Genomic DNA, 15,496 nt, shown 5'->3' on the forward strand with positions numbered 1-15,496 from the left:
TCATAAAATCAGCCCCCTGTGACATTTAAAGGAAAGCTTTATTTATTTATTTATTTATTTATTTATTTATTTATTTATTTATTTATAATTCAGTCCTGGCCCTCTGTGACTCACTGTCCAGCCCCCCTTTCCTACTGGCATCCTTAGGGCTGCTCTTTTGTCCTCATCTTCAAATCCCTGTTTTGCTAGTCGTCTTCAATCCCTTCTTTTAGGAATGGGGCTCTGTCTTGTTCTTAGTGGTTCCTCTCACAGGAACCAACACCTGCTCAACATTTCTCATTAGCTCTGTTCCCTACATTCTGTTCCTACCTGGTCACTCCTAGTCAAGTCTGTTGGCCACTTAACCTCGCCTGCAGAACAGAGCCTCGAGTTCTCAACAGGGTGTGTAAGGTCCTTTATGAAGTAGTCCCACTTGTGTCTCTCCAGCCTCATTTTTCAATTTCCCTGCTTTGGTTTTTTTTTTTTTTTTAAACGTTTATTTATTTTTGAGACAGAGAGAGACAGAGCATGAACAGGGGAGGGGCAGAGAGAGAGGGAGACACAGAATCTGAAACAGGCTCCAGGCTCTGAGCTGTCAGCACAGAGTCCGATGCGGGGCTCGAACTCATGGACCGTGAGATCATGACCTGAACCGAAGTCGGAAGCTTAACCGACCAAGCCACCCAGGCGGCCTCCCTGCTTTGGTTTTTCTAACAAACTTTCTTAGCTTCCTACCGCACCATACTCCTTCTTACCTGGAAGTAAGATAATTTGACATTGTTTTTATACACATAGATCAGATATACCTTATGAGAAGCCTTTCCCAGTTTATGTGGCCTTCCAAAGTGTCCCCACTACACTTTGTGCATTAGCCTATTATAGCACATCACGATGCATTATGATGCTCTTGTTAGTGATATCTCCTCTGCTATCTCCTGTCATTCCCAATGTCTAGCTATTCCTTGGTAGTCAGTCAAAACTTCACTGAATTAAAGAGTAAAAAAAAAAAATAAAAATAAAGAAAATAAAAGAGTACAGTAGAGTTAGTTTCTTAAGAGAAAGGAATGTTGTCATAGACTCCTTTGCAACTCTATAAGGTCAGCCACACAGCTTTTCACAACACTAACAGTGGTGGTAATAATAATAACATCATCAACAACTCTTACAACAATAATAGCAGTTGCTGAAATTACTTGAGCACTTGCTATGTACCAGTCTCTGCTCCGTGCCTTACGCAGCTTACAATTCACCAGTGTTTGCTGAACTGACGAGCATTGCTATATGGCAGTCCTCACATTGCATCAATTGACAGTACTTTCTGGGTTAATTGCCAAATATCATGTCACTTTGCATGGCTTTAAAGTATTTCTATAGCAAGCTGAATAAATTTTCACCATCGAGCCTACAAGATGGCAAAACTGTAGATAAACAAAATATTTAGTTATCTTGATTCCCTGGAGGCTTGTGTTACTCAAGATGGATGAATAGTGGGCACAGATCCTCATCTCACTGGATATCTTTTCTAGCCAGGTTGAATTACATTATTGAAAGTTGTCACTGTAATTTTGAACAAGGACATTTTTAGTCACAGTTCAAGGTAAAAGTCCATTGAATGAATACTTTAATAGCTTTTGCCGATCTACATGTTTTGAAAATGATATGGCTTCACTATCACTTAACATATTACAACCTTCACAGTTATCAAGCTTTTTTTATGCCACTATATTTTGAGCTACTAAATATCTAAACAACATTACCACACTACAGATTTTAAAAAGCTGCTCACAATTCCATAATTCTGAGATTTGTCTGACATCATTTTTCTATAATTTCCATGCTTTGTCTACACATATATTTCAAATAATGCAATTAATGATATGTAATATTTCAAATTTTACTATTTTATACTTGTATGCACATTATAATCATGTCTTGTAGTTTCATACATCCTCCATAACTTTTTAAAGATTACCCTATATTTCATTGAGTCGATATACTATTAATTTGCTACACCACTACCACATTACTGGATAATTTGGGTTGCTTACAAAATTTTCACCTACTGGCAAGAAAGCTGTGATGAATATAATTGCTCATTTTAGATTTACTTCATTATTTCAGGATGAATTACCATGCAGGGGATTACTAATTTGGAAACTATGCACATTTCCCTTTTTATTGTAAGATACATATACTAATATATACACAGTTTTAAACTTGAGGGTTTTTGTCAGCCTTACTCATTTGCTATTGATACTAATTATGTCTTCTTCAAAATAGTCATGTAAATAAACATACTATAACGCTCTGAAACTTAAAAGTATCATAAGAAGCACATAGAAGAATGAACAAAATAGTCAAGAACCTCCCTCATGGAAGTTAAATGCAGAAAAGATACAGGGTTAGAAGTAAAAATATTGTTCATTTAATAAATATTTGTTGATACTGCCAATGGGATAAGTACTGCTAGTTAAGTTTAATTCTGTGAGTTGCTTTTTTATGTCAAGAAAAATACTTTTCTTTTTTTTTAAATTTTTTTTAACATTTATTTATTTTTTTTTGAGACAGAGAGAGACAGTGCATGAACAGGGGAGGAGCAGAGAGAGAGGGAGATACAGAATCTGAAACAGGCTCCAGGCTCTGAGCTGTCAGTACAGAGCCCGACGCGGGGCTCGAACTCACGGACCGTGATATCATGACCTGAGCCGAAGTCGGACGCTTAACTGACCAAGCCACCCAGGCGCCCCAAGAAAAATACTTTTCAATTATATAGTCAAAGTGCTTATTAGGAAAGCTATACGTCAATGTTTTACTATGGTTCAAGACATCCTTCTTAGCACTGTTAATAGTCCCCACCCCCATCCCACATTGATTTTCAAGGAATTTTTCAGGTAGACGGTCACATAATTTGCAAATAATGATAGCTTTGGCCTCTACTTTATTTTATCTATTTCTATAGGTGTTATATATATTTCCACATGCAAAAGACAAAATAAACAAGTGCTTCTAAGAGATCCTGAAGAGCTGGCTGAATGTTTAAATAACTTCACATAATCCAGAAAACACAATGATAATCACAACATTGTTAAGTAAAAGTTTAAAAAGGGAATGGAAAAAATAAAGTCTCACTTTTGCTTTACAGAAATATAAGAGGTCAGAAGTGGAACAGTCATAAATGCCAAATATGGAAGAAAAAACTGGAGAAGTGCTATTTTCAAAACTTCTAACACAAAGGAAAACCTACCTTTTTATGTATAATCTAATTTTTTTTAAATTTTATTTAAAAAAATATTTATTTGAGAGAGAGAGGTGAAAGAGAATCCCAAGTGAACTCTGCACTGAAGTGTGGATGGATCCCAAGACCATGAGATCATGATCTGAGCCAAAATCAAGAGTTGGATGCTCAACCGAATGAGCCTCCCAGGCACCCCTATACAGTATAAATCTTGAACTAAACTTTGCTTATTAAAATACATAAATGAATAAACAAACTTTGCTTATTAATCTTGCATCTGAACAATTACTTGTGAATGTGAGCACTTTCTTCACAAAAATCTCAATATAGAGCTATAGATTATGACAAACATGGAATAAAAAATATTTTTGGCACTGAAAAGACTTATTCATGATTGTAGAACAGGAAGATTAATAATGCTTGAAGCGAGTTTTTCAAATTAGCTCACAATATCCTTTCAGAAATCATTTTAACATGAGTATATGGAATTTTTCTATTCGTATTCTAAATTTATATCAAAATGATATAACATGATATAATATATATAGATATATATAATATTATGATCATATCATATCATTATATCATATCATATATAATGATTTTACATGACAAAACAATATTTTAATTTCCATTAAACACATTGCAAACAGATATTTTATTCCTTTTTTTAAAACTTCTTTCCATTGAAATATAGTTGACACACAATGTTATATTAGTTTCAGGTGTGCAACATAGTGATTTTTATTTTCTTATTTAAACTCCAGTTAGTTAACACATAGTGTAATATTAGTTTCACGTGTACAATTTAGTGATTCAACACTTCCATACAGCACCTGGTGCTCATCACAACAAGTGCTCTCCTAATCCCCATCACCTATTTCACCTCCGTCTCCCCTCTGGTAACCATCAATTTGTTCTCTATAGTTAAAAGTCTGTTTCTTAGTTTGCCTCTCTCTTTTTTCCCCCTTTGCTTGTTTGTTTTGTTTCTTAAACTCCACATATTAGTGAAATCATATGGCATTTGTCTTTCTCTGGCTGACTTACTTCAGTTAGCGTAATACTCTCTGGCTCTCCATGTCATTGCACATGGCAAGATTTCATTCTTTTTTATGGCTGAGTAATAGTCTATTGCATACATCTTCTTTATCCATTCATCAGTCCAGAGACCCTTGGGCTGTTTCCATAGTTTGGCTATTGTAGATAATGCTTCTATAAACAGTGGGGTGCATGTATCCCTTTGAATTAGTACTTTTGTATCCTTTGGGTAAATACCTAGTAGTGCAGTTGCTGGATTGTAGATCAGCTCTACTTTTAACTTTTTGAGGAACCTCCATACTGTTTTTCACAGAGGCTGCACCCGTTTGCATTTATGCTGTACTCACCACAAGTGTAGCTACCATCTGTCACCATGCAGCACTATTACAATACCACTGACTATATTCTCTATGTTGTACTTTCATCCTTGTGACTCATTCATTCTGTAATTGGACACCCATACCTCCCTCCCCTTTTCACTCATTTTGCCCATCCCCTACTGCTCTCGCCTTTGTCAAACACCAGTTTGTTCTCTGTATTTATGGGTCTGTTTGTAAGCATGTATTGTTATATTTTATATTATTAATAAAAATATTTTTACTGTATCCAAAACAAGTATCCAAATGTATGCTTAAAATGTTTAAAGTCACCCCAAAATAAAGTGACTAGAGAGAATATTAGAAACTCAGATGACTGTGAATCTACTCTGCTGAGTACTTAGACACTTGTCCCAGTGGCTTAAGCAGACAGGATATGTCAGTAAAGAATTGAAATATTTCAAGGAGTAAATCTTAAGCCATAATAGAATACAAATATTTTGAAAATCAATTAATATTTACATCAAAATTCAGTATTACACATAATTCCAGTTGCTTCCTAAAATGTTGACTTATCTAAAATATTTGAACAACTATGATTTCGTACTATAAGAATTTAATTAATGCTCTGTTTGCAGTATCTTGGCGATTGTTCCCATTGGTCTAAAGTGAATCTAGTCCTGATTACAACATAGTATTAATATCAGGTAATACTTCCTGGCAGTACAGGATTAAGCTGTGACTAGAGTAATTTTATATTACCCCTGTTGTGTAATTTCTCTAAGTATTTTGTTCATAAAACATTTTTTGGATTCTTTGACCATAGAGTATTTTTAATTATTTCATGGAGTAAAGTGATATGAACAACAACAATCACAAACCATTCCATTCCTTTCCCTTATAACATACAAATTAGAGCTATTTTCTGAGATTTTTACTCAGCTAAAAGTTATTTTTAAAGTAACTTCAAACAGCATAGGAATTTGAGTTAATGAGTTGAATGAACAACTCAAAATGCCAAGTCTTTCTTGCTATATAAAACCTACCATTTCCTGAGTTTACTATACACCTATGATGGAATTTATTAGCTATTGTACAGATGAGGAAAGTAAGGTCAGAAATATTTTTTTAAAAATTTACTGTCTGCTATGTTCACAGCACTGTGAGATCCACAGGTAAATAGAGGAGTAGTTACAGTCTTTGTCTACAGCCTATGTGAAATGGCATCTGACTCCAAGTCTATTGTTAATGTCTAAAAGTTTAAGTTTTATCCTACACTGATATAAACGAGGACATGCAAGTATGCAACCAAAATGAGTGACATCATTAGGTTGAGAGCTGGGAGAGAATTCTTCCAATTGCAAATGGCAAATCTATTCTTTGGAGTCAAAAAATGGCACAGTATTTATGTAACCCACAATAAGCTCTTGTGAATTTCTACAAATATTGTTTCCTTTCATAAACCTAGCTCCATGCAGACCCATGTAATAGCAGACAATATGGACAGGAATAGAGATCAGAGACAGACTTCTGCTGCTGTACAAATGGCCACAGAAATCTGGAAGATACGGGAATATTTGGTATTTGACAGAGAAAAAAGTGCGAAGCCAGGTGTGTCCGGCAAGTTCAAAAAACAGCAGGGAGACAAGTGTGGGTGGCATTGAGAGAGTAAAAGTGACCAGAATAAGAAAGAGGAGGTGAGATCAGAAAGGCAGAGCAAAATGCAATGATCACGCAGCCTTGTGGGCAACTGAAAGAAACTTGGCCTTTGCCCCAACTTTACTGAGGTACTATTGACAAATAAAAATAGCATATAGTTAAGGTATACAACTTGATGATCTGTTATAAGTATATATTGGGAAACGGTTACCACAATCAAAATAATAAACATATCCATCATCTCACATAGTAGCCTTAAGACTTGCTCTTCTGTACTAATAGGGAAGACATTTCACTATACTTCTGTGAATGCTGCTCCATGACAGCTTTGCCTTTTAACCCTATCCTTTCTAGCTCTACTATAAAGCACTGGCCTATGTTTGTCCCCCTCAATATAAAGAACTGGTCAATTGCCAAATGAAACCTTGTGTGTGTGTGTGTGTGTGTGTGTGTGTGTGTGTGTGTGTGTGTACGCATGTGCTGTATGCTAAAAGAATTCCAGGTGTGGATACAGTTTTTCTTCCTGTCTTCCAACTTCAGGAAGAACAGTTTCTAGTGCTTTCTTTCTTATATAACAAAGTATTGTGGGCTGAAACATATCCTATACATGTCTGGCTAATTCTGTTTTCTTTCACACCACAAAATAACTAAATATTCCATGTTTTTATTTTGTAGTCCAAAAGAAATCTGAAGACTCATTTGAACAATCAGATTTTCCTATTATTGACTCAGTCACAACAGCAGCATCATATGATACACACAGCTTATGCTCTTCAGGGAACACTCTTAAAAATCACCTCTCTAGAGTAAGGACAAAGCTTCTTTTGTATTGCTATTTTGTTTCTCTGCTCCTTGGCATTTTGTTTTGATTTTCATTTCTTGCTTTAGGTGGTTTGCATTCACCAAAGATTATAAAGCTGCATGGAAGGCTTAACTTTCTCAGGCAGATATCTCTAACTATATCTCTCTGTATCTCTGTAGATATAGAGATAGACAGACATCGATATATATTCAGAATTTTAGCTATAGGACAGGATGAAATTTTATATATATATATATATATATATAATTATACTTATATATAAATAATAAATAACCTTTATTTCCTCTTTACCAATATACAAAAATATATATTTTATATATGTATATTTATAAAATTAAAATACATGTTGTATATTATATATATATATAATGTTTATTATATTTCCATATAGAAACATATCCAGGTGAACTCACTTAAAATAAATGAGTGCTTAGAAAGCTCAGTGTAAATCAAATCTCTGAAGAGAAAGTTTGCTTCCCAAAAGAATTATGCTAAAACTACCATTCTAACGAAAAGTTCCTTTCTAATAAGAAAACAAAATTATCTGATGATATTAACCTTTTCCTTTTATCTAGATTTTCTTACTTTTTATTTAAAAAGACATATACACAGAACCTAAGTCATGGAAACTGTTGGACAAGTGATAATAAACTACCAGGATGAAATACTTTCAGTAATGTCATATTGGTTGACTACTATTGTATAAACACGATAGTAGCTATATTTTCATTAAATAATTATTATATCAGGATCCTTATTCATTAGCTTGAGCACTATGAAGCCTGTATGAACCAATCTCTGCTTTGAAGAAGTTTGTAGTCTAGTTAAGGGATGCATTACAACGAGAAATAGAGAAGATGGAAATTAAAAGCATACTAGTCGAATGTAGAGAATAAATATACAAATCGCTAGAAGGATGTCTGCAGTTGAAGAATAGTCAGAGCGGCTGGGACATGTAGAAGACACTGAGGAGGGAAGTTTTAGATAAGCAGAGGCTTGCAAAGAAGCCTGGGACATTGAAACTGAAGGGAAATGATTGTTGGGTAAAGAAGGGTTGCGGAGATAAAGGTTTCCAATTTGTATAGAGAACCTGTAGTGAAGAAAAGTAGAGAATCAAGTTACGTTAGTAAAAGTGAGATCAAAGAGTGGGTGATCCTAAAGTACACTCGAAGGAGCAGACTATGAAAATTAATGATGAGTACATTAAAAGAAAATTTAAAAGGCAGGCATGCACAAGAGAGCTGGCAGAGAGTAATTTCAGGCAGGTAGAACAGATATGGGGGAAAATGACATTAATCTGGCGTAAAGTTAGGCTAGCCTATTTAGGTATAGAGGGATAACTTGGGGGCCAGCAGTTATTAATAAAGGAAAACAGAATTTATGGATGCTTTCCCACATCCTTCAGTGACCCATGGGGAACTTCTGTGTGAAGAAAGCTAAAATATAAGCTCCAAGAAGCCAGGGTCTAGCTGTTTTTTCTTTCTTTTCTTTTCTTTTCTTTTCTTTTCTTTTCTTTTCTTTTCTTTTCTTTCTTCTCTTTTCTTTTTTCTTTTCTTTTTTTTTTTTCAACGTTTTTTTTTTTTCAACTTTTATTTATTTTTGGGACAGAGAGAGACAGAGCATGAACGGGGGAGGGGCAGAGAGAGAGGGAGACACAGAATCGGAAACAGGCTCCAGGCTCTGAGCCATCAGCCCAGAGCCCGACCCGGGGCTCGAACTCACGGACCGCGAGATCGTGACCTGGCTGAAGTCGGACGCTTAATCGACTGCGCCACCCAGGCGCCCCTCTTTTCTTTTCTTTTCTTTTTTCTTTTTTTAACTACCACATTGCCAGTGCCTAAAACAGCATCTCACATTAAGAGCTCAGCAAAGATTTCTTGCATATTTAATATTTTAAAATATAGTTTAAAGTCTGCCACCTTTGTTTTGAAGCTTTTCCTTTACTCTCAGGTAAGGGAAAGTTTAACACCGATTTCAGAATCAAGTAGACCTGAGCTCAACTACTGACTACTATTTACTGACCTTGTAACTCAGACTAACTACTTTTCTGATTCTCAGTATTCCCCTATGTAAAACTGAGAATCCTATCCATCTTGCAGTACTATTATAATGCTTAGAGATTCAGTGCCTAGCGTACATTCAGGCACATATTAGTTACCCAATCCACGGCAGCTATTAATTAAGGAGCAGGTATCATTCAATCATGCTTTCTTTGCTTCGATCAAATTGTGTTTATTTCTGATTTATATTATTTGTCACTTTTCACTAGAGTTAAATATGTCTATCTTCTCTCTCTCAATGCGCCAACTTTTTAGTAAACCAAATATCAATTTCTTTAATGTGCCTAAGAAATTTCTCTCTCAAAATTCAGCATAAGCTTTTTCTCGATCAAGTTTTCTTGATCGATTCAACCAGACTTCAGTATTTTCTCTTCATATCAATGTCATACCTTTTACTCCTGTATTTTAAAAGTTCTTGAATTCATGTTTGTCTTCATTCCTGGAATATAAGCTCCATAAAGACAGAGGTGCTACCTTCTATTCATACATCCCTGGTGCCTACTAAACTATGCTGGGCATACTCACTGATTATATGAAAGAGATAATTATGAAAATTATCAAGTGATGTGACACATAATCCACTCAGTGGAGATTAAAAAGAATACAATGCCTATCAGAAGATATCTTCAACAGTAATTATTCTTAGAAAGAGGGCAGGGACCAGTGGAAAAAAGAAATTAAATTCAGACAGAGTTTAGGAACTCTGTCCTGTGGAGAGTTTTGATTAAGGAATCCAAGGTACCATGAAAGTTTAGAGTATCAGGCCTTACTCATGTTTTTCATACACCTGATTTGATATTAATCACAGTGGCTACTGCATTCTACTTGAGAATTGGTCTATTTGCTTTTTATTGACTCCTGATTCCAGGAACCAGTGATCACAAGACCTTATTTTGTCAATCAAGAATACTTCCAGTGTGCAGAGCAGCAAGGCTGGTGAAAATGATCATTACATATGAAGAAACCACTCTTTTCTCAGACCGACGATCTGATTAGACAGGAAGGATGGAAAGAACGCACTCAGAGTCAATTTCACATTATATTCTCAGATATTACATTGATATCAAGGTATAAAGCTGGGATGTTGAAATTTGGCCAAAACAGAGAGAAGAAAAAATTCTTCAGATATTATTTGGTGTCTTATAGAATAAACAAATGACTGCATTTTGTTTTCATTTTAAGTAGTTGCTGTGAGCTTAGCCACAATGAGTAGCTGTATATAAAGAGAAAGAGCTTTCATTTTTTTTCTCCTTGAATCTAAATTTATTAATCTACTTAAATTGAATCGGAGATATCTAATTAAGTATTGCAGAGCATTTATAGAACTCAAAAATCTATTCATGTGTTTGAACAAAAGCATTGATTTTTCCTGGTAAGTACGACGCTCTTATGCATATCAGATCCAAATCTTATTTTCCAATAAAGGAGACAGAGTACTTTGTCTATTAAAAATTATATGAAATCTATATTTTTAAAGTGTAGCCTCTGGTAGATAGGAAACTGTATAAGTAGGATGATATTTCATTATTTATCGATTCACATCTACTAAAAAAGAGAGCATATTATTTTACTTTTAAATGGATGGTATTGGTAAAATGTGGTTACTTTAATATTCTAATGCCAACATAAAACATACTTTTCATTAATTTTTCACATTAGTTTGCAAATATTGAGGGAGAAATTATTTTTCAGTATTATACTATACTTTTCAACATTATGTTGAACTTGCTTTGTAAGTTCATTATGTAACTTACTTTGATACACTGTTTATCAGTGTTGTCTGAGAACCCAATGGCATTCAAAGGCATACTTACCAAAATGTAAAATCAGTTTTATCTGTAACCTTTTTAAAAATATAAATTAGGTAGATATAAATGCCTGACTATCGAAAACAATAACATGTGCATGTAAAATAAAAAGGATGGTCTCATAGAGGAGATTTTACTAAAATTTCTATCAGTAGATCCAAAACAAAATGATCACCAGCACTCTTAAAAAACAATGCTTTAATGTCAAGTGAAATCACAGGGATCTCATAAAGATGTGCAAATCAAAGAGAGAATAGCTTTCGTGTGCCTGGAAGTGGCTAAGCTCCCAAGCCAATCATCCCGATTAGCTCCTATTCATGATTTCAATTATGCTTTTTTATCTGCTCATAACATGCAGCATTTTCTCACCCTTACATTTCTAGGCATTTTAGCTTCTGCTGACATAAATGCCTTCCCCAAATAGAATGTTACAGCAATCTTCTGCTAGACATTTAAGCCCATTTGTGCGTTTATTTTCTAAGATGCTTTTTTGAAACTTCTAACTGTGAGAGGTCTGGGAAGGTAGTGTTAGAATGAATGAGAACTTGTTTTCTAAAGCGACACCGTAGACACTTGATCCACCGTTAAAAAAAAAAAAAAAATCACAGCCTCCTACCTTGAAAACAAACATCTCACGGCGAAGAATAGCTAGAGTGTTAAAGTTCCCATCGCAGATGTTGGGTTTGGCTCCGGGATAGGAAGGTCTGCCAGTGGGAGGCCTGGGAGGTTTGGGCCTGTCATTCTTCCTGGGGTCAGCCGGAGGAATGGACCGGTGTGGGGGCACTGTCGGTAGAGGTCTTGTCGGTGGAGGAATCTTGTCAGGCGGACCTTTGAAAATATGAGGAAAGCGCTTGGTTCACTTAAAACTGGAATAGTGCTGGATGATATGCACAGGGTACAATCACTCAGGATGGGAGGGCACGGACTAAGTGAGCTAAGACGTCTTTAAGACTGCATGTTTTCTGAAAAAACAAACCGTCTTACCCAACAAACCATTGCCAAGTCTATCAGAAAGTCCTTATCATGCTAAATCCTGAATCCAAGTAACTAAACTTTCTTTGTTAATTTTTAATGACATTTTTTATAGCCTCACCACAGTCCTTATTGGAAAAGCTGCTTTCAAATCTTTTTTGGAAGTAGGTGGTGTATAAATAATAAATAAATGAAAATGAATACTGGAGCCATGCATGGAAGCTCCACCAAAGTTAATCCTAGATTTTGATAGACAATGATTCAATGCAAATATTTCTAAAAGATAAACATTAACGAACCGAGGTTTATTCTACTCTATGTCTCCAGCTGTATTTATCACCATTTCTTGACTTTGATTATTTTCTTCTAATGACGTTTTGACAAATTGCTAGATGAGTGTTTCATTTGAATACTGCATCTAAAACACCTATTGATTAAAACACCACTAGTAAAATATTAATGTGAAGAAGTATTTCTAAAAAGAGGTTTCTAAATTAAGCCAAAGTTTACACATATAATTTGTTGCAGATGTAAAGCATCATTCCTCCAGAGATTTATTTTTTTAAAAGAAATACAGAGCTGTTCACACTTAATATTTAGATATGGAAAGAATATTCTTTGCAGACCTTCAGTCTAGACTACTAATTCATGAGGTCATGAGAAAGAGCCTTCTTTCAGCTAACCACTTAGGAGGAATTTCTGATGGCACAAACTAGGTATAGATAGCACATTCAATATATGTGCTATTTAGTTTTGAGTGAGACATTTCCCTTTTCTCAGTATCCCCCTAATAAAGAGTAGCACAAAAGTTGACTATTTTTTTTCAAATCTTATTTTAACCCTGAGAGAATGGTTACCACTGAGATACCAAAATTGAAAAACTAATGAATGCAAAACAAATTAGTGAACTTAAACTATGCTATTTAAAAATGCAAATGACATCTTCTGAATACTGGATATTAACATACAGATAACATGCATTTGCCTTTGTGTTGTAAAATGAAAGCTACACTTCACTAATTTAGGAAAGCATATTCTCTATATGTAAATTATAAATGTCAAGTTCTTAATTATGTGTGAAATAAATGTCTTTATAAAGGTCAATGGTTCTGTTGAGGGAGTTAGGATTATAGTAAATATGTATAACAGTCTTTCTCCCTTTGGTCTTAATTTGCACTCACTGACTGAACCCCATAAATAAAAATAATACTAGCATATTAGAAATTTATTTTGAATTATGTGTAAGTAAATTTTGCCACTCATTAACTTTCACTCCCATGTTTGTTAGCTTTCATTCTTAGTAATCACACGCTTTTGGGGTCATTTTATTGTATCCATCACACAAGTATATTCTGTAACCTCACAAGTGATTTATCTAGGTACTATCTAACATCAAATATAAACTGAGGGTCAATCTGTCAGTTTTTACCAAAATCTCACTACCTTACAAGAGAGTCTTTATATTTCTCACTGCTTTTATTGGTTATATTCATTTATTACATTTTTATCTGAATATTAAATACTAAAGTTATAAGTTCTTTGCTGTAACTGCAGGTTTCAATTAAACTCAATAAGAAAATTTTATCAGTGTATAGATTTTACCATAATCTGTATACTGAGATATCTGGGACTGTCAGACTTAATTGATAGAAGACTTCTGCCCATAGGCTAGAATTTTTTGTTTTCTTTTTTCCGTATTTATTTTTCTCAATACTTAGAGCATCTATCTCAAAGAAGGAAACAGCAGGAACTCTGGACTTCACTGTCGGGTTAACCAAACAGAAACAGTGGTAACCTACCATAAATCTTCTGGATGCCTTGCAAATCATCATTAGGTAGTTTGAAGTTGTCAGTTTCCATGTACTGGTAAAATGGGGCCATGATGGCAGTGGGGTCATTGGAATGCTCTAATCCCAGAGCATGTCCCAGTTCATGAACTGCTACAAGAAATAAGTCATTTCCTGTGAAAAGGAGAAGAAAATATGCTATTGCAACTAATATCCAAGTACAGAACTGAAAAGCACAATTTGGTGTTATCAAAATTTTACCCAAGAAAAATAGGAGGAACCCTTCATTTCAACTATCAGTATGATTTTACCATTGGATTTCTACTGGCAAAATCCGATATGCTATTTTTAAAAAGGTGGGGGGTAGGAGGTGATCATCATATAGTTACAGAAATTTAGAAACTGAATGGAAAGAAAAATAACAGAAGTTGAAGAGCAACAACATCAGAGATTGTTACAACTGCTGTTGAAATATCCTCCCAATTAGAAACCATGTAATATACAACATCTCACTTTTATAATCTTCACATTGAACATAATGTTAACAATAAGTCGGTAAAAAAACATAGGGCAGATACAATCCCTACTTTTACGCAGGTGGGTAAATTAAGGCATAGAGGTGACAAGTCTTGTCAAGAACAGCAAATCTTTGCATTTACAGACCTGTGATTAGAACTGAAAATTATTTTAACTCCTAGATGAAGGCTTTTCTTTTTTACCAGTCTAGAATATAAGAATACAGAAGTGTAAAGTAAAAGTCATAGGCTAGCAGTTATAACAACTAGGATTCTAGACCTAGCTCTATGAATACAAATTCTAATCAACTCTGGAGATTGTTCAGGCAATCTGAACAAAATATATTTATTTAGAGTGCCCGTTTCTCACAGAAAATAATAATAATAATAATAATAATAAAAACAAACATCTCTCCCACCTGTGGTAAACTTGTACAGTGATGTCTATTTAGTGCAGACTCTCAGAGAAACCTTGTGCAATCAACCCCCTGCTGATGACTCCGACATGTTACCCCCTCCTGGATCATCATAATTAAACTCATGAGCAAAAGAGCCAGTCCTACATGCATATTTGTTAATTCTAAAAATTTAGTTAACTATGTGAGCATCAAGCAGTTGGGACTATTATACTTCTAAAGGTTATGCTCCTAAGTGAAAAAGATGATCGAACATAAAATGTAAAGTTTGCATAGATCACTTCCAAATGATTTCAATGAACTTCCTAAGTGTCAGTTTTAGGAAAACTCTCCTCTAAGCATTTTTTATAATGCACTGTGATAATTCCCTTCAGAGAGGTTTTTGTTTTTGTTTTTCTTTCCTTTACACAAAAGTCAAGTACATAACAAATATTTTTTTTTTCTACTCTGGAGTAGTCTGTCATAGAAAAATGGATGAAACTATGGGGCTGATTTATCATATGACATTACCATACTGAAAATGAGCCATTTGAAACACTTCAGGAATCTACCTGACTCTCAAAGAATAACTGATTAAATACTGGTATGAAACAAGTCAGAAGGGTTTAAATGAGATAGAAGTTCACATTTCCAACCTCAAAGAGTTTATCTTCTCCTCTTACAAAATTACTTAAATGTACAAATCAAGACACAAAAAGAAAAATAATATGTATTAGATTTAACTAAAAAATATTAACTAGATTAAAAGTTTACTAACTTTGCTCTGGACTTTACCCACTTTGCATTCTGATCATTTTACCTGCAGTTTTTCATTTAATTCTCACAATTATCCTTTGAGTCAGTCACTATTATTATGTCCATTTTTAAAATGTGAAAACAAGACTTGG

At 34.5% G+C, this 15,496-nt stretch overlaps 1 protein-coding gene across 3 annotated transcripts in view; it reads right to left on the reverse strand.

The window, feature by feature from the left end:
* MMP16 (matrix metallopeptidase 16) overlaps positions 1 to 15,496 on the reverse strand; it is a 314,166-nt gene that overhangs the window by 87,781 nt on the left and 210,889 nt on the right. For all 3 annotated transcript variants that reach the window (XM_019822867.3, XM_019822866.2, XM_003999956.5), the window contains exons 5-6: positions 13,691 to 13,852; positions 11,536 to 11,747 (exon numbers count right to left, since the gene is read on the reverse strand). In XM_019822867.3, coding sequence (XP_019678426.1) covers positions 11,536 to 11,747; positions 13,691 to 13,852 — 374 coding nt within the window. The remainder of the gene's footprint in view (positions 1 to 11,535; positions 11,748 to 13,690; positions 13,853 to 15,496) is intronic.

The sequence above is a fragment of the Felis catus genome, chromosome F2, assembly GCF_018350175.1.
Source record: "Felis catus isolate Fca126 chromosome F2, F.catus_Fca126_mat1.0, whole genome shotgun sequence".
NCBI classification, from domain to species: domain Eukaryota; kingdom Metazoa; phylum Chordata; class Mammalia; order Carnivora; family Felidae; genus Felis; species Felis catus.